Source organism: Rhododendron vialii, chromosome 11a (assembly GCF_030253575.1).
Source record: "Rhododendron vialii isolate Sample 1 chromosome 11a, ASM3025357v1".
NCBI lineage: Eukaryota > Viridiplantae > Streptophyta > Magnoliopsida > Ericales > Ericaceae > Rhododendron > Rhododendron vialii.
The window spans coordinates 25,392,822-25,411,713 of record NC_080567.1 but is presented as its reverse complement, the minus strand read 5'-3'; the positions used below and the strand labels follow the sequence as shown (position 1 = coordinate 25,411,713).

Genomic DNA, 18,892 nt, shown 5'->3' with positions numbered 1-18,892 from the left:
ATATTTCATACCCTGCTCTCCAATTGTGGAAATCTTTGTTCTTTTTCCACATTTTTCGAGAATGATTGGTCATTTGCGAAATTATAGGAAAGGTTTGTGGTGGTTTTTATTCAAGAGATGAACGAGTAATTTTTTTTTTTGAGAGTTGAATGAGCCATTTCATAAGAATCATAATCCTCCATACAAATATCTCAAACACGGAGTAGTTAATAGTTCTCAAAATGCAATAATGATTGTTATCTTCTTAGAATAACCTTATCAAGCTAGTTGGCTGTTTGAGTATTCTTCTCTGGATATTTTCCACTTGTTGGCTGTTTAAACAAGTTAACTACCCTTGCAGCATACAGTGCATACCTTAAGCAATCTTGTTTTCCCTTCTTTTTATATAGCTGGACTATCACTTCTGTTTTGTTTTTTTTTTATTCAAAAGGAATTAGAGTCCATACAATGTTATGGGGTATTCAAACCAATTAGCATCATCTTCCATTTGCTTCAAAAACGGAGGATGATGAATTCTCTAGGATTACTTAACCATTGCAATTAACAGCAGATATATAAGGTAATGGGTCCACTCTAGGATTCACTTCTGCCTTCAACAGCACTAGGAGAGACTTGCAATCACAGATGGAGTAATATTGTTCATGACAATATTTTCCAAGACGGGCCATCATTAATCAATCAGAATCATCTGTTTCTATTTTAATGCCAATCAGATTCATGTCGTGAGCTATTTGGAGGTCATCTAGTAAAATCCAACATTCTGCTATAAGGTTCGATGCAATTCCTATTGTGGGTGGAAATGAGCCACCCAATTTTCCGTTTCCACCCAATTTTGAGCATCATTTCGAGTGATCCTATGGAGCCAGATCAAGCAACACACTTGAGGAAATAAAATGCGCCAACTCACCCCAAATTGAGTAAATAAGTTTAGATGAGAAGTTAGAGAAGAGTCAGAAGACCCAAGTGGTGAAATCTGGCGAGCAAATACTTAAGAAGACGAATACCAACTACCTCCCAGAATTCTTTAGCATGGATAGCTGTTTGATTCGGTACATCCACAACCAACCAAAAAAAAGAGTGCGGGTCGGGGGTTATACCACAGGAGGAAGACCAAATTCAAGACATCAAGCAGTCTTCGATTACTATATGTTTCACCCCTTGCCGTAACAAATCAAGACAACTTTTCCCTCCAAAAAATGGTTTGCATTTCCCCTTAAATTACTTGTAGCTCCTATTTATTGGGGAAAAAAACTTTGCGGAGAGGTCATTAGATTTGGTCTAATCACTATGCCAAATTTTAGTATTAGCGGCATGAGAAGACTGCCGTTAATAGTCCCAAAACCGCCGGTAATACTCAAAACCGCCGGTAATAGTTCAAAAACCGCCGGAAATAAACCGCCGGGAAAACAATTGTCGGAAAAACAAAAGCGGCATTAGAAAACCGCCGGTAATACTAAAAACGGCAGTAAAGAACCGCCGGTAATAATACCGCCGGCAATAAAATCGGTGGTTAATTTTTTTTTGCTTTCCCAGGAATCGAACCCGGAACCTCCGGATCCTATAGCGCGCGTGCTACCAACTGGGCTGACCCGCATATTGCGTCATGTAGGATAAATAATAATATTTATATTATACGGGTCGGTATTATTATAAACGGCGGTAATAAACCGCCGGTATTAAAAAAACCGTATATTCTATTATTTCCGGCGGTATTTTATAAAACCGCCGGTAAAAGTTTGTAAAAACGGCATTTTTAAAAATACCGCCGTTTTAGGTAGTTATTCCCGGCGGTTTTACTAATGCCGGTAAAAATAGCTTTTAACGGCAGTTTTTTTACCGCCGGTAATAATACCGTCGGTAAAAGCAATATTTGGCGTAGTGAATTGATCAGTTGGTGATAATTTTTTCTATAAAAAATTGGTCTAGGATCCACTATAGAGAACTTGTAACCCAGTTAGTCCACTTCTAATGTTTGTAATCCCTTTAGTCCACTAATATAGTTCAGTAAGGCCTTAAGTCCGCTTCTTTTAAAAAAGAAATTAAACCAAGACAAAAATGCCCTCCTATATAAGCTGTCATATAAAAAGAAACCCTAGACCAAAAATAAGTCTGGAGCACAGCCTCCTCTCTCTCTCTCTCTCTCTCTCTCTGCAGTCGGAGAAAAGTTGTGGACAGATGCCACAACGCGCTCGGCGCGGTCAAGGAGTTTGTTCATGGGCACAGCGACCTCACTGATGTCCTTGTCGCCCATGGTCGATCGGACCAGAGGCGGAAGACGAGTGGGAGGTTGGGGTTCTGCGCGAGGGTGGTGGCGTCGATGCTGAAGTTGAGGCGGTCGTTCCAAAAGCTATGGGACATGAGATGGTGGAGCTTTTGCTCCAGGAAGCATTCAGGTAAATTAAAAATACGTGGGTGTGGGGGCATGAATCACGATGGAGCAGTTCATCGTCCCATATTCCAAGAACACAAAGGATGACAATCAACTAGCACTCATCTTCTGATTTTTTAATGATAGTATGCGAGAATGCGGTGGAAATTAGAATAAGGATTTGGCCAGGTATCTATATGATCGGACACACGCGATTGGAAGGGGATGGAGAGAGATCAGGGGTAGGTGCTGCGACGGCTACCGGTGATGGATGCCCGGCGACGGATGCCCGGCGACGGCCACCAATGCAGGGGAGAAGAGAAGGGGCTAGGGGTTCATGGTTATATGTCTCAGATCTATCTTTGTTTTTTATAATGTACAGAGAACAGATTGAAACATATAAGATTATATGTGCATTTTTGTTAATGTATTAGCAAACATAAGGCAAGAAAGTAGATTGTGACATATAAGTTATATGTGCACTTTTTCAACATGCAAAAAACATATTTGGTATGGTACAAAATTCAGATATACACATAGAATATTATATGTGCTTGCGTTGTAAAAAAATACGTTTCAAATATCAATAGATAATCTTATATGTCCCAAATCTATCTTCGTTTTTGATAACATATAGATAGAGGACAAATTGAAATATATAAGATTATATGTGCACTTTTGTTGATGTAGTACCAAACATAAGACAATAACGCAGATTGAGACAGATAACCTTATATGTTAAGGGAAGGGAAGAGCTCAAAACAGGTTAAAAAAGAAGAGAAATTTTTGTCACATATATAAGGTTATATGTTAAGGGGTGGCGGGTTCAAGAAGGGAAGAGCTCAAAACATGAATAAAAAAAGAAAATAAAAATATTTATCACACATATAACGTTATATCTTGGCGTGGTGGTGGTGGTGGGTGTGGTGGTGGTTCCGTGGTTGCAATAAAATCGAAAAAAAATGGAAAAATACATTTTTTGTGTTTGCCAAACAAGGCCCTTGTTCTTTTACATAGGGTAGTTTTTATCATTGCAATTATTAGTAGACTAGAGGGGTTAAGAACTTTAGAAATGGACTAATGGGGTTAGAAATATGTTATAGTGGACCTCCCAAAAATTCTCTCTTTTTCTATCAGCAATCATTTGGTCATTGCATTTTATGGTCATATAATGTGTCATTAATGTATTGATTGACAAGTGACGCATGTTATATCACACGTCATATAATACCCAAAATTTGGTTGACATAGGCACCATAACATTAGTGGTGTGGTTTTACCTCGTGAAAACAATTACATTGTATGTGGACGAAAATGAGGATGGAGAAGACACAATGATTTACAAACCCCAAACAAGCCCTTAGAGAAAATGAGGAAAAAGTGGAGAAAACAATTAACAAGGAAATAGAGAAAACTTTAAGGAAAAATTCACTTGCCTAACATTTTAATTTGTCATTTTATCCACTCTTTCTTTGTCTCCCAGTCCGGTTTGGTACTGTTTCGGGTCTCCTTGGATCTGGTGTGGTTGTGGTGGTGGGTAAATAATTCCTTTGTTTTGTTCTTGTTCTGGTCTGGTTTGGCCTCATCGGCTTTTGGGCTTCTCCGGCAGTGGTGTGTGGCCAGAGGTGTTCATGAGTAGCCACTCCTTGGTGATTTTCCCCTCATCTGGATCTCTAGGGAACGTAATGACTCAGCAATGGCAACGTCCCTTCCTCGGCTTGGCGGATGTCTCCGCCTCACGGGTCAACCGCTCGGGCCTCTATCGTGTTCTTACGCTTATTGTAATCTAGGGTTTTGATTTTTGGTGATTTGATGCTTGTATTCTGAGTTTGTTCCCCGCTTGTGTGATTCCCTCTGTAAATCGATCCTCTGGATCCTTATTGATATTGGCAATGAACATTACCCTTCAAAAAAAAAAATCCACTCTTTCTTTCCAAACCAAACAACAAATGACCAAGTTATTTATCAGGGTTTGTTTGGAATCTAGGGAAAGGAAAGAAATACAAAGGGAAATCTAAAAATTATCCTCTCTCGTTTGGTTTGAGAGGGGAAAAAAAATGAAAAGGACAAAATAGAGTATTGGAATAACAAAAATTTTTCTCTAATTTTCTCACACTTTGCTTCTTTATTATTATTTTTTTCCTTTCTCTCATTTTTCACAAATTCCAAACAGGCCCTATAAAAAAAATTCTCTTCTCTTCCCTTTTTTTCCCAACTTCCAAACAAACCATCGGGTGCGATAGACGAACAGTCTGTCTCGTACCTATGAAAAAGAAAAGAAAAGAAAGGAAAAGAAAAGGAAAGCTTGAGAAAAGTTTATAGAAAAATTTGCTCTTCATAGGCCTTTGTTTGATTATTTCTTCTCAAACCAAATAGAGGAAGAGCAAAACTTTTCGTTTGCTCCCCCCCCCCCCCCACCAATGAGTACCAAACAAACCCAATGAGTATTTTAATCTGGAGTTTTATTTGTTTGGAGAGAGACAAAAGAGGGGTGTTGTTAGAAGCTCCCCTCAACTCGGGGGAAAATTATTCAATACTCAGGAGTATCACGTCGCATGTTTTATGTGGTGCTATAAGAAAAAATTATTCAATACTCAAGAGTATCACGTCGCATGTTTTATGTGGTGCCGTAAGAAAATTATTCAATACTCAAGAGTATCACGTCGCATGTTTTATGTGGTGCTGTAATAAATTATCGCTACCTCTCATCCCCCAACCGCCCAACAAGAGAGGATGATTATGTGTCACTCGTAAAATTTTTCGTTACATGATTGATTGGCATGGTACTCCAGGACTATTGAATAATTACTCACAAACTATTGAATAATTACTCACGAACGGGAGTTCTAACTTCCAGGTGTCAATGCTACGAAACCAATCAAATGGTACCAACCGGAGCCACCGACGGATGTCATTGATTTTCACATGGACCCACTTGTTTTTTTGTAAATTTTTTTTGAACGGCTCATATCAACTTTCTGGTGGCCGGAGTGGGCCCTGCGCGCCGTTGGTGGCTCCGGTCGGTGTGCCTCGTCGATTTCTTTATCTTTATCATCGATAATACTCAGAGTGAGGAGCAAAGCAATTATTAGTACTCCAAAATGGACATACTAATCTGCACACCCCTCGGCCTCTTCTCTCCGACTCCCCCTCTGTAGAGATCCGTATTTTCTTTAATTATTGAAATATTTATTAAAAGGCTAATTCGGAAAATGTGACTTATTGGTGATTAGTTAAATTGAGGCTTATATGGAAGAATAGAGAGTTGAGGGCGTGTTGGTATGATAAAAAGATATAGGAGTATATAAGGAGTGTGTGTGTGGTGTAGAGAATCATTTTTATCTCCCCAGCTCTCTCTCATCCGTTCTCTCTCTCTCTCTCTCTCTCTCTCTCTCTCTCTCTCTCACACACACAAAACTCCACTCCATTACACAAAATCATCAAGAATCAACCTCCCTCCAACCTTCCGATCGTGTCTTAGAGCTCGGAAATCCTTGGGTTGAGCTTGAATCGAAGATTTGAAGTTCAAGAAAGCTAGGACTTGTTCTAATCTCGGAGCTCTTGATTATCGTCTTGAGGTAGGGACTTCTTTACCTCTTTTATGTGTATATATGTTGACTTGGTGTAAGATTCATGCTTTGATCGTCCCCTTTTGGTGCTTTGAAAGTCTGTCGAAACTGCAGAAAATTGCCTCAGAACTGTGTGGTATCGATATCCAAACAAGGGGTATCGATACCCCTTCCTTTTCTGGAAATCTACAGCCAGGTATCGATACCCAAACATGAGGTATCGACACCCCTTCCCTCTCTGGACATTCTGCCCGTCTTCTGGTTTTCAGCCCAACTTCAAACGGTTATAACTTTCTCGTCTGACGTCCAATTCATGCAAACTTTATATCGATTCCAAGGTCTTGAAGTTAGCTTTTCATTGCCACTAAAATCACCTTAATACTATGAGTATACAAAAAGTTATGACCATTAGAGTTAGGGTGTGTCGGCTTTCCAACATCCGTTGGCTACCCTTGAGATCCTCGTTCTATCGTTTCGACTTCCTATGATTTGTGGATGATATTTGTGACCCATTGGCCTTCCGTTAGTGAGGAACGGCTGAGGAATTACTTAGTTAAAGCTTCATTTAAATGCTTTCTATTGATTGTTGGCACTTGTGAATGTTTATGGCACATTTGTGATAACGTGACATGTTGTATGAAGTCTCATCTATGAATGTGAACATGGAAGAGTCTTAACTTGCATATTGTGTGAGAAGGTAGTTGTTTGAGTCAGAAGCTGGTTTGGGGAGTCTCGTAACGTAATGGATGGTAATACGAAGACTTAGATGGGTCTCATAACGCAAGGGGTAGTAATATAGTGACTCGAGTCGTTTGGGATCACCGTGACGCAAGAAGTGGTAACATGGTAATCCTCGTAATATTATACGGTAATGGAAGGGGTGGAAATACCGATGGTGGGAGTTTGGAATAGTGAGTCGTGTTGAGTTGGTAAAGTGCATGTGTCTTGAGAATTGTGTGGCTTTTGTGATAAAGGCATATCCTTGAGCGATCGTAATGAGCGTCGATACACCTATGAGTTCGTTGTTACCTCTTGATTGAACTACATTTCCTTGTCATCTCATTTTGCACTCGGCTTCATATTTAAACATAGAATTGGTAAAAAAAAATTCCTACTGGACTAGTGTAGCTCAATCTAATGTTTCTTTTCAGGACCAAATGCTGGACAATAGATTGTATACATTCGTGTGCTTGGGCATTAAGACTTTTGGGAGCGAATTCATTAGTTACTTAAATATCTTTGTAATCGACTCACTTTTGATAAAGATGATGGATTTGTAACTATTCATGCTAGTATTTCTTTTTGACAAAACCGTTGTAATTTAACAACTTGTTATTACTCGTACTTAAGTTTATTTGGGGCCGGAGTGCCGAAGTTGTAACTCTATAAACTTGGGGAGTTGAATTATGAATTAAATAGGTGTGAACTTTCTTTTGGGGTATTATATATAAATGAGAGGATGTTTTATTAAAATTGTTTATTAATTTATATTGAAAATCGTGGGCATGGCACCCTCCTCTCCACCCACCTCTACACTCACCTCAACACCCTCATATCCACAAGCCCATCCAATCCCACACCCAAACCACACCAAACCAACAAAACCCTTAGGTTCTGTTTGGAACTCAGGGAAAAGAAAGGAAAATTAAAGAATTTTTCCTCCTATTGTTTGGTTGTAGAGAAAGAGAGAAGAAAATAAAGATTTTGAGTGTAGTGAATAGTAAATTTTCTCTCTAATTTTCCTCTCATTTTCCTTCTCTTTTATTTTCTTTTCCTTTCTTTTCCTTTCCCTAAGTTCCAAAACCCACAAAAACCCACATCCCAGAATTGCCCAAAACCCGCCACAAAAGCCTCCCCGAAGATCCAGACCCTAACCATCCTCGAACGCTCCCTCATCGGCGCAGCCGCCGGCGGCATCGCCGGCGCGTTCACCTACAAGGGGCGTCAGAAATCTACAGCAGCGCTTTAGACGCCGTCGGTAAGACCGTCCAGAGTGAAGGCATCCTGGGGTTTTATTCTGGTGTTTTTGCTGTTATCGTGGGGTCTACTGCCTCTTCTGCTGTGTACTTCGGTACTTGTGAGTTCGAAAATCCGTTTTGTCCAAATTACCCAATTACCCGTCCGTGTTGATCACTCCTACCGCTGGCGCCATGGGCAACATCATATCGTTGGCAATCATGGTGCCGAAGGAGTTGATCACGCAGCGAATGCAGGCCGGAGCGAAGGGTCGGTCTTGGGAGGTTTTGTTGAGGATTCTAGAGAGGGATGGGGTTTTAGGGTTGTATGCAGGGTACTCTGCTACATTATTGAGGAATTTGCCTGCTGGTGTGTTGAGTTATTCATCTTTTGAGTATGTGAAAACCGCGGTGTTGTTGAGGTTGACGAAGCAGGCCCATTTGGATCCTGTTCAAAGTGTTTGTTGTGGTGCCTTGGACGGGGTGATATCGGCATCTTTGACTACCCAGTTGGATGTTGTTAAGACTAGGTTGATGACTCAAGGTCATGGGGAGGCTGTGAATAAGGTGGCTGCTGCTATGGTTACTGGGGTTTCTGCTACCGTGAAGCAGATTTTGAAGGAAGAAGGGTGGGTGGGGTTGACCCGCGGTATGGGGCCGAGAGTGCTTTACAGTGCTTGCTTTTCCGCGATTGGATATTTCGTGTTTGAGACCACAAAACTCGTGATTTTGAATCAGTATATTAACCACAATGAAATTTCTGTGGCTCCAACTTGATTCAATTGGTATGATTGTGTTTTCAGGTGTAATGAATTTTTGTAATTTGCTGTCATTAGCTAGGATTCTGAGTTGATAATCGCCTACACTGGCTATGAGAATTCATTTTTTGTATTCAAACGCTCACTGTAAGGCAGTTCAATGGTAATTAAAATTTATAGTAGCCACCCGTTGTGCCCCATGGGTGTCCTTGCCTTGTCCCTCCATATCTCAGTTGTGTGCCTGGTGTTTCCCACCATGAAAGATATTATAGTTTAATGGACTTGCCACATGGCATGTCCATGCTGTTTGTTGTGTTAAAGATAATTGAGAAACATAGAAAACAAACATGAAAAGCAAAACAGCGATGCACTACAAAGAACAAAACCAATAGAATCAACGTGCAAGGGGAAGCCATTTACTGTCGCAATACAAATGGGGGAGACATGGAAACACAGAGTTATTGAGTGAGACAACGGGAGTCATATGATGGGAAGAATCAGAATTAAAAAATCATGTGGTAGGTGAGAAGTGAGATACCTGTGGTATAAGAACCATGTAAATTGTTGGCACCACTGAAGCTTGTGGATGATTCCTTGAGTGGTAGCCACGAATTGCTCAAACAAAGGAGGTGAAACACCCCCGGAGGCAAGAGCTAAAAAAGGGTGAGAAAGCTAATCTGATTCTGACCTCTAGAGGATGACACAGTAATCAAGGAAGAAGAACGGCATCCCTTTGACTGGAAAAGCTTCAGGCACGCATTCTTTCAATGTCCCTTTTGATGGTAAAAATTGCGCTCATCCATAGTAACTCGAGGCTTGGTCTTACCCGTGACACTAATAACATGAATTTGTTAGTCCGACATGGCGTCCAAGTGCAAATACAAATCTAAATTTGAAGCTGACACATATTTGAAGAAGATGCAAATGGAGGGAAGAAAATGACCATAAGGTAGTTGGCGACAAGATAATAACTTGCAGGGACAGCAGTGACAGCGCCTAGTGCAAAATGAACGAGCTATACGAATACCTGCTCTGGTACCATGCTATAACGCAAAAGAGAGAACCAAAAGTAACTGTCTACAGCAAAATGAGATTGGTCTTGTGTAAATACAAAGCCAACCAAACCATAAGTTACTCTAAGAAACATAAATCCAAACTATCCTCGCAGAACCAGATAAATGACAAGAACATAAACGTTAATCACAATACGTGCACAAACATAACGTCATACATTAGGGAAAGTCATAAGTGCAAAACGAACTCTTGTAGGGTACCAAACACCTAGGTCAGAGTTTCCACGTACATTTAAATAGTGTTAAGAATAAGTTTGGCTGATTCTTAAAAACTACTTAACCATGAACATGAGGTTTGAAACAATTGTCCTCGAACAGAGTGCTATAGTCAGAAAAGATTCAAAACTTGAATATTGGAGGATAACCAGACATAGAAACTAAGCTCGTAAGTTGCTCGTTGCTTCACTGGTTGGAGATAGCTTGCATTCCAGAATGCTACAAGCTTGCTTTCTCGGTCTTTGCGCAGTTTAGGAAGACTCTTTGGTGTGCTTAAAACTTCATATAGTAACTCAAATCTAGTAAACTCTGCTCGTTTTTTAGCTGACCGGTGAACTATGCTAATAATGAAATGGATGCATGATACAGGGAGGTGTGTCGAAATAGATCGAAGGACGCGCAACAAGGATAATCATAACAGACTTATGATTTCGTCCTCCCATTTTTAGCTATTTAAGATTCCGTCCTCCTCTTAGTTTTTATGCCATTTCTGCCCTTTTTTCATTGTTTACCTATTATATATATTATATATATAATATAGAGAGAGACTCGAATTTGGGGACGAAACCATAAAACTTTCCGTCCTCGCGAGAGTGCCGTTTCTTCTGGGTTGCAGTTCTGCGAAATCCTCGCGTCCTCGTCCCGAGATTGTCGTGATTGATATCAATCGACTTATCCATCCTAAACGGAAATAATCCATTCGAATTTGGGGCTGAAATTTTTTGGAAAACCCTTCTCTGTATAAACCCAAACCAGTCAAAGAACCAAATCCCGTTCGTCCTCCATTTTTTCAAATACCGTCGGCGCCCAACGGCGAATGCACTCCCCCGTCCTTTCCGAATGGGGTTTTTACCGGAAAACTTCGCGACGGAAAAAATCAATCAAGTCCTACGCGGTTGAAGAATCTGGCGGAGAAGAAGGTGACGAATCCGACATGGTCAGATTAAGTAAGTATATCCCTTAAACCCCCTTTTGTTCTTCGGTTGATTTGATTGGTTTTCCTAGTTGGAGCGAAGTTACGCTTATATAACTGATTGGTTTACGGCCATTGTGCTAAATTTGTTGTCGTTTTTCACGATAAGGCATCAATCAGTTGGGTAATTGGCTGGGTTCAGTAAGATTGAAGCCGATATACCCAAAAATAACCTACTATGATATCTTCTTTATCCTTTAGTGTGCGTGTTGCATTCCATGATTTCAATGTTAACATTAATGTATTGTTGTAATCGGCATGGTAATGTTACCGTGTATTGTCGTGGTAATTTAACCATTTAACCATGTAACGGTTTGATTATGTTATGTTATTTCCGGTTTTGATGGTAATTTACCCATGTTTTAAGAAACAATAGCAATGTGAAATATGACCATGTGTTGTCCGGTTTGCCAAATTGATCATTGAAGAAGTCAAACAAATATGTGGTAAACTTATCATATTAATCGTCAATATTCATCTTTAACAGAATCCATCCATTCGAATTTGGAGCTCAAAATTTTTTGACAAATGGGAAAAAATGCAAATATGTGGTCAACTGATCATGTTAAATTCATAAAACTGTTTGTCATGTTTTTTTTAAAATCGGCTCGAAGTTATAATAGGCATGGTAATGTAACATTGTAATCGTTATGGTTATTTAACCATGTAATACCATGGTAATTTAACCATCAAACTGTTTGATATATGCATTTCTGTCGTTTGGTTGGCCAACTTGGTGAATGAGTAAGGCATGCTAATATGGGGCCAAGTTATTATGTAACAATGGTCAACCGTGAAGTAAATTTGACAACCTGAATTCATTGTCAAGTGATGCTAGTAGCCAAGACCCGTCTACTTGAAACTAGCCAATAATTATTTATTAGAATTTCCTTAAACATGGTCACTTTATCATGCACACTTTTAGCAAGGTCAGCGTATCATGTCTGGTTGGACAAAGTAATCAATTATTGGAAAAAAAATATAGTCAAATTAAATTTTTTTTTTTCGAAATAATTGATGTTGCATGACTTAAGTTTGGCCAATACAAGTTTTGAGTGTAAAAATTTCATGTTTCATACATTATCCAGACTTGTTTGATCATGAAAGCTTCATGAACACTCTCCATATTTGCCTCCCTTTTAATGACCTAATGGAATGTCCAACATTATTTCAGGAGTTAAGCCTACTAATGTGGAAGGGGGAGCTAGGGTGAAACAAAAAGAAGTGGATTTAAATGATGCGGCAGTTGCCGATACGCCACCCTCAAAGTTAAAAGGTATAAGACCACAAGCAAATCATGATGTGGAAGGGTCCTCGAAGGTTCGCACAAGATTTGGGAGTGTAGCACGAGGGATTAAGGCAAAACATCCTCGACTGGTTGTGGAAGAGTCTGCGCCGAAAAGCACAAGATCTGGGAGTGTAGCGCAAGGAATTAAGGGCAAACATCCTCGTGCGAGGAAAGATCGAGATGTAAATGTGGGGGAAATACGTGAGACAGCGTATCGTGCAAGCCTAAATGGCATAAAGACATTAATTGAGGAGCTGAATTTGAGTGAGGATCACAAGAAAATCATGAAGAGAACTCCATTCTAGAAAATTTTCAAGTCCATTATTGATAACAAGTTGACATCCGCGCATTGTCGAAAAAGCGACAAAATGATTATCAAGATCATCAACGCATATGATCCTGACACTGGTGGGTTTACATTGGGAGGCAAGACTATTAGGATAACACGGGATGACATATTTAGTATATTTGGCATAACAGGGGACTCTGAAAAGGTCAGTTTCAAGTATGGATCTAGAGAAGGAGTTGAAATGGCGAGAAGAGGTTTTATCGAAGCAGAACGTTTATCGAGTTCATCGCTAAAGGAACTTGTGAAACAGTATGCGGTTAAAAACAACAAGGCCGGAAGGCAAGATTTTGTACGGCTACTGTGTGCCTACCTATTACATAGTCTTTTTTTCCCTGCCGGGACAACTGTGAAATGGGTATATTTGGAACGTGTTGAGGACTTGGAACGGTTACGAAACTATGATTGGTGTGGGGCGATTCTGGATGAACTAATGACATCAATAAGACAGCATCATGACGACCCAAGGGGGGTGTCAAGGTGTGTCGTGGTTCTTCTGGTAAGTAGTTTGCTATTTTAAACTACTTTTTGAAGTTGTGAACAAATATGATGCATTTACTATGTTTCTTCTAAAATTTGCAGTACTGGCTATGCGAGCACACCAATCTGGTGAAGCCCTTCAATACCGAAGAATCACTGGGTATAATTAAGTGGAGGACAATGGATTTGGTAAATGCGTTTAGGGAAATAGCACTCAATGAGCTTGAATCTGATCAAGTATGTGTTTTATTAAATGTACTTGGCAAAATCCCTTTTATTGGATGTTAGATTCGACGCTTGTTCAATTTTTTTGGTTGTTAGATTCGATGCTTGTTCAATCCTTGTTTTTTGAAAATGATCATGTTTGCAATCTTGTAGTCATTGAATCTTGGTACTTTAATCATAACTGTAACCTGCAGTGACATGTTTGATTTCCAATTCATCAGGTGGTTTCACAACAACAAAATGTTCATGATACCAATATGGTTTCTGGGAACGTAGACAATGGCGATGCTGGAATGTCGAGGGAAAAGATTGGAAATGAGGGGAGAAATGGTTCAGCAAAGTATGATAATGGGACTCAATGTAGTAAGCGTAAACATGCATTGGTGATCGAAAAAAAGGGGGATTCAGCGAGAATGATAAGGACTCAGGAAAGTGAGCACACGGTGGAGGATTTCTTGAAACAGGGCAGTTTGCACATGGAATATGGTGCTGAAATTGCATCACGAATCAGTTATATTCGGGACAGTGGTCCTAGTGTTGAATACATCGGTAATCCAACAGAACATGATCAGAATTCAAGGCTAATTGGTGAGCTCCGTGACCAAATAGCGAATATGAAGGACCATATGAAACAGATTGAGGAGATACATGCGAGAGAAATTGCAATTAAGGACAAGAAGATTGAAAGCTTGGATGAAAGTGTTTTGGTCCTACTGAGTGAAAATAGTAATCTATGGGATCAACTTACGGAGACAGCGGTACACGAAGTGACACAGAAATACAGACCCATGACACCGGAGGAGCAAGAGCGTTCTATGATTACCCGTCTGAAAGCGAGGATGAGGAAGGACACCGAAAAAGAAGAGTACGAGTATGGACAGAAACGTAAGAGACATACATCAGAATCGTCAAAAGTAGATGCAGAAGTCGACCCCAAAGGAGTGATCGATGTTGACAATTTTATCGCAGGGCCGGAAAAGGGACCTTTTAAGCCTAAACCGATTAGAAACCTTAGGACAAACGCAGTGCACCGTCTACTCTCGAGCGAGGAGAAAGCTAAGATTAAAAAAATGTGGGATGAAGCCTATACTAGGTAAAATTCAGCACCTGAGCTCTTATAATTTGGTATTTCATTCTATATGTTCTAAATATTCTAAAGAACAAATTGACCATGTCACTCCCTCGTTTGTATGCAGCACGATTATATGGTCAAGGACCGTTCTGGGATGTTCCGTGTTTGTTGAAGATATCCGTCAACTCATTGTTGATCCTGCGATATCAGGGAATGTAAGTGATTAATGGAATGTCAAGTTTATGAATTTTATTGCGTTTAGTCGTCGGTTTAATGATCTTCATTAGTTTCTGACTTGTCATGACATATAATGATAAAATTCAAATGCCATATGGTTTCATAGGTTATTGATGCATACGTGGAGATCCTATCAACTGAGCAAGGAGGTGTGGCAGATCAGATGCAGGGTGATTGCACACAAGTGAAGAACAAGACGGTTTATGTATTCACGTGCAATTTTTTGGTAAGATGCGACCTTGCTGAGTATTCACTGACACGTGATGAACTTTTAGATCACATTCATCTTGTGTTTATTTTACGTTAATGTCGGGTGCAGACAATGCTAGGGTGTAAGTGTCCTATAGAACGCAAAAAAATACTTGAAAGAATGATGCCACAAACGGCTTCTTACCGATACTTGATGTTTCCAATCCACTTTGGTTATCATTGGACATTACTTGTCCTCAACAATGAAGAGGGGAGCTGGAAGTTTTACAATTCTATGAGGGAGAGAACCGGGGTGGATGCCCACTGTAAGGCAGCGGAACAACTGATAATATGTTTTTCCATAACTTGTATGTCATGAAAAGTTTTTCCCTAACTTTTATCATTATACGTGTATGGTCAACATATCATGTTATATTCACCAACTGTTCACGATGGTTTTGTGTCAGAAAAATCAAGTGGAAAGTTATTGGAAAAGCACTAGAGATGGATTGCTAACCACCCAGGATTGCGAACCCACAGTGACAGTCCCCAACAGGAAGATAGTAGGTGAGCTTGGATGAAACTGATCTACATGACACACGATTTCTAAGAACGCTCAGCGTAATATGGTCAACTTATCATGTTAATTTTATTTTTTGGTTTCAGCCTCGATTGCGGTGTTATTGTGTGTTATATCATCCGGCAATACTATCAAAACGAAGAAATTGCGCCGATCCTAAGGAAAGCAGCATGTCATAAAATCCGGTCTGAAATAGTTAAAGCATTCCTAAGTGGTGCAGCCCATTTGTGGAGTTAGGATAGTAGTAGATGGTATTCCTGACGTCGTCTTTGCTAACTCTTTGAACATAGGATGATGTTAGTTGTTTATGGAACGTTTTTTGGGATAATTGGATGTTTAGTGTTTGTTTTAAGGATGATGTATTCATATTTTGCATGCACCAGGCATGATTGTGAATAAAGTTTTGGGTGGATGCTTTGCAATTGTTGGTACAACATGTCCAGGTGGTTTTCGGCGTTTGGTTCACTATTATTTTGATTGCCATTCAGAATGTATTCTTTTGATTGTGGTCATTTGGAATTGTTAAGTAAAATTGAGCACAGATTCGGGCAACTACACATGAATTATGTTTGCCTCAAGATACTTTTTGAATCATGTAAAAGTTGGCCAACAACTCATGGTTTGTTGATAATATTCTGCAAGGTTAGATCATGTTGAACGGTTCATGACAAACAGGACTATGGCCATTTTCTTTGCGGAATATACTGATCATGTTATATTGATACCCAACAAGGAAAAAGGAATAGGTATTGGCCAACTTGAAATCATTAAACCGGTTGTGTAAGATAACCAAACTTGTGTTGTAATAGTTCAAGTTGCATTGTATCATGGCCAGTTTATAACATAAAAACTTTAGAAAACATTTAGAGAATTGAGATTCGCCACATTATTTCATGAGACATGACATGATAAGTTGACCACCATTGCAAATCAAAATCGAATTGAAAAGTTGTTCCCAAATATCTTATTATTTTCCTGGTCATATTCTTCAGTGATCTATGTCATGAAACATGATTTTATTACCACGAAAACAGTGCCACTTTACTGAATCATAATTCGCAACCTTTTCGAATGAGATATGACATGATAAGTTGACCATAAATTATAATCAGATTCGAATTGATTAGTTGATAAAAAATTTCTTACTTGTTCTTTCCCTGGTCATATACTACGTTGATTTCATTGCAAGAAAACATGATTTTATTACCATGAAAACAGTGTCAGTTCAGAAGCATAAACAATCATATCAGGCCAAATAAATCTGCACCTTTGACATTAACATAAAACTCCTAAAACAATGTCTTGCTGCGTAAGGCGGAACATGAAACCACAACATAAATAAAACTTGCTTCCTACGAATAAACGAAAACCAACATATCCGGGTTAACCGCACGTATTATTTAATAAAAACTAAAAAAAACTTGTATGAGTTCCGTGCTAAAGGCACTTATTTAGAGTTCCCAAGTTCCTTCGCAACACTTTTGGCAAAGCTACATAGCATCTTTGCATGTTTGGCGATTGTGTTTCCCCATCTTGCCACACCTCCCACATCTAATAAAAGTTACGTTCTCCCCCCTTGAGGGAATTCGCTTATTCTTGGGTCGTCCGGGTGGCTTCTTGCAAAGTGGAGGAAGGAGAAAATCCTCAACAACCGGACGCTCGGGCATCCACACAGTTGGTATCGGGTGGATCGAGGTGGAGTAAGAGGCACCGAATGTTTGTGAAAAGTAATAGGGGTCCACATACTCGGTCATATCCTTCCCACTCGAAGAAAGCACGATAACAGTGTGGGCACATGGAAACCCAGTAAGTTGCCATTTTTGGCATGAGCAAATGCGCCTAATAATGTCAACTGTTACGTTAGGAAAAGAGTGCACCTCATAGACACCATCACCGGCTGCGCTGACTACCCATGTCCTCGACTCATTGAACGATGCCCTCATCCTCTTGTCCATTTCTGGGCAAATTTGGCACCCCCATTTGCTTGCTTCTTCTCTCCTCTCTGACATTAGGTTCATGATCTTCTTTCTCAGGTCATCAACAAGAATTGTGATCGGAAGGTGCCTCTCAGCCTCGATCCACGCATTGAATAATTCGGCAACATTGGATGTCATTTCGCCGTACCGTTGACCCCGGAAAAATGCATTGCTCCAATTTTCATGGCGTAAATTTGTTAGGAATTCTTCCACCTTACCATCATCATGACTCAAAAGCTTAGTCATATTTTGGTGGAAAATCTCCCGTGTAGGAGCATACGCACATCGAACAAACTCACTCACCACCCTCTCTTTATAAGCTCTGGTTGTTCCTTTCAAATGATCTCTCAAATTCCTCTTCAAGTGGAGAAGACAATACTCATGACCGGACTCTGGAAATATGTCCCGCCTAGCCATAAGCAACCCCGTATGACGGTCCGATATGAAGGTGATATCCCTCCCAGGCGCAAGTATTGATCGTAAATGCTCCAAAAACCAACGCCAATTTTCGTAAGTTTCACCATCAACAATTGCAAAACAGATTGGAAAAATTCCTGCAATATATCACCAAAACAGAACATGATAACTACATTAATCACAACATTATAGGAGTAAAATCCACCATCATACAGATGAATACGACATGTTACACTAAATTAATCGCATATTTGAACTGTATATACCTTGGTTGCCGTTCTTCCCGGTGGCTGCCATTATTGTCCCCCTATACCTCCCTTTAAGATGGGCTGCAACAAGGAAAATTAGGGGCCGACACTGATTGAATCCTTGCACACATGCACCGAAAGCAACAAACAACCTTTTGAACCGTTTAGTTTCCTCGTCAATTTGCAATTCGATGTGGCTGCCCGGGTTTGTGCTTTTAGCTGCGCCAACATACCATTTCAAACACGAGAAAGATTTCACATAGTCACCGAACACGAGACTCCTGGCCTTCTCAATTCCCCACCATGCCTGGTGGTACGAGATATTTAGTCCATAATCTCTTTTGATTCCTTTAACAACATCAACAGGCTTTGTTTGGTGTTTGCCCCGAACATCATCGCCAACTAAGTCAGCAACCAACTCTGCGGTGGCATGCGGGTTTGTAAGCGTCCGTACGGCAAAACCACATGTGTGAGCTAGGTCCATATCTAAGATATGGAAAAACTCATTCCCCGGCATTATTCTGGCATGCACATGCCACATGCATTTTTTGACCGTTCGATATTTGCACTGGGCAGTAACACGAACCTTGTCATTTTTTGACAAAGTATATTCGAACCCCCGCTCGATAGCAAACTTTCGCAACACGTTTTTGAAATCCAAAGCGCCACCCTCAAACCTTTGACCAACCGTTGTAATACCATCTGACCAATCAGAAGATAGCAACTTCACTTTTTTGTGGGAACAGAACGACGGAATGACGTCGTCATCGTCGACAATCATGGTCTGCTTGCCCTTACCGGTATTAGATTTTGCAGTTGGGGTAGCTTGAACGGCCTCATCCATGAAAAACTTTGCACCATCTCTCACCGTGATCATAATATCATCGATACCAGCAAGCTCAGCATTTTGGAACATGGTTGT

At 40.1% G+C, this 18,892-nt stretch overlaps 2 protein-coding genes and 1 pseudogene across 7 annotated transcripts; 2 read left to right on the top strand and 1 right to left on the bottom strand.

The window, feature by feature from the left end:
- Positions 1–1,799: 1,799 nt before the first annotated feature.
- Positions 1,800–8,836, top strand: LOC131307054 (protein MITOFERRINLIKE 1, chloroplastic-like; annotated as a pseudogene).
- Positions 8,837–13,649: 4,813 nt separating this feature from the next.
- Positions 13,650–15,617, top strand: LOC131306516 (uncharacterized). Of its 6 annotated transcripts, none has more exons than XR_009193924.1 (5): positions 13,650–14,538; positions 14,667–14,786; positions 14,880–15,075; positions 15,217–15,316; positions 15,416–15,617. XR_009193924.1 is itself a non-coding variant. In XM_058332797.1 (4 exons), the coding sequence occupies exons 1-4, from the start codon at positions 14,200–14,202 to the stop codon at positions 15,487–15,489; spliced, it is 633 nt and encodes a 210-aa protein (XP_058188780.1). In that variant the 5' UTR covers positions 13,650–14,199; the 3' UTR covers positions 15,490–15,617. The 6 variants fall into 6 exon arrangements, 2 of the variants coding, with proteins under 2 accessions (XP_058188780.1, XP_058188778.1); XR_009193923.1 differs by having other exon boundaries at positions 13,650–14,344; positions 15,416–15,573; XR_009193921.1 differs by having other exon boundaries at positions 13,650–14,344; positions 14,667–15,075; positions 15,416–15,575.
- Positions 15,618–16,774: 1,157 nt separating this feature from the next.
- LOC131306509 (uncharacterized) lies at positions 16,775–18,892 on the bottom strand. Its single transcript, XM_058332789.1, has 2 exons — positions 17,989–18,892; positions 16,775–17,859 (listed from the first exon to the last, which is right to left on the bottom strand). Exons 1-2 carry the CDS (start codon positions 18,884–18,886, stop codon positions 16,820–16,822), a joined length of 1,938 nt encoding a protein of 645 aa, XP_058188772.1. The 5' UTR covers positions 18,887–18,892; the 3' UTR covers positions 16,775–16,819.

Coding starts and splice junctions, on each gene's coding strand:
- LOC131306516 (XM_058332795.1), top strand. CDS start 13,665: ATGATAAGGACTCAGGAAAGTGAGCACACGGTGGAGGATTTCTTGAAA. Junction 14,345..14,666: donor TGGGATGAAGCCTATACTAG/GTAAAATTCAGC, acceptor ATGGTTTCATAG/GTTATTGATGCATACGTGGA.
- LOC131306509 (XM_058332789.1), bottom strand. CDS start 18,886: ATGTTCCAAAATGCTGAGCTTGCTGGTATCGATGATATTATGATCACG. Junction 17,860..17,988: donor CGGGAAGAACGGCAACCAAG/GTATATACAGTT, acceptor GATATATTGCAG/GAATTTTTCCAATCTGTTTT.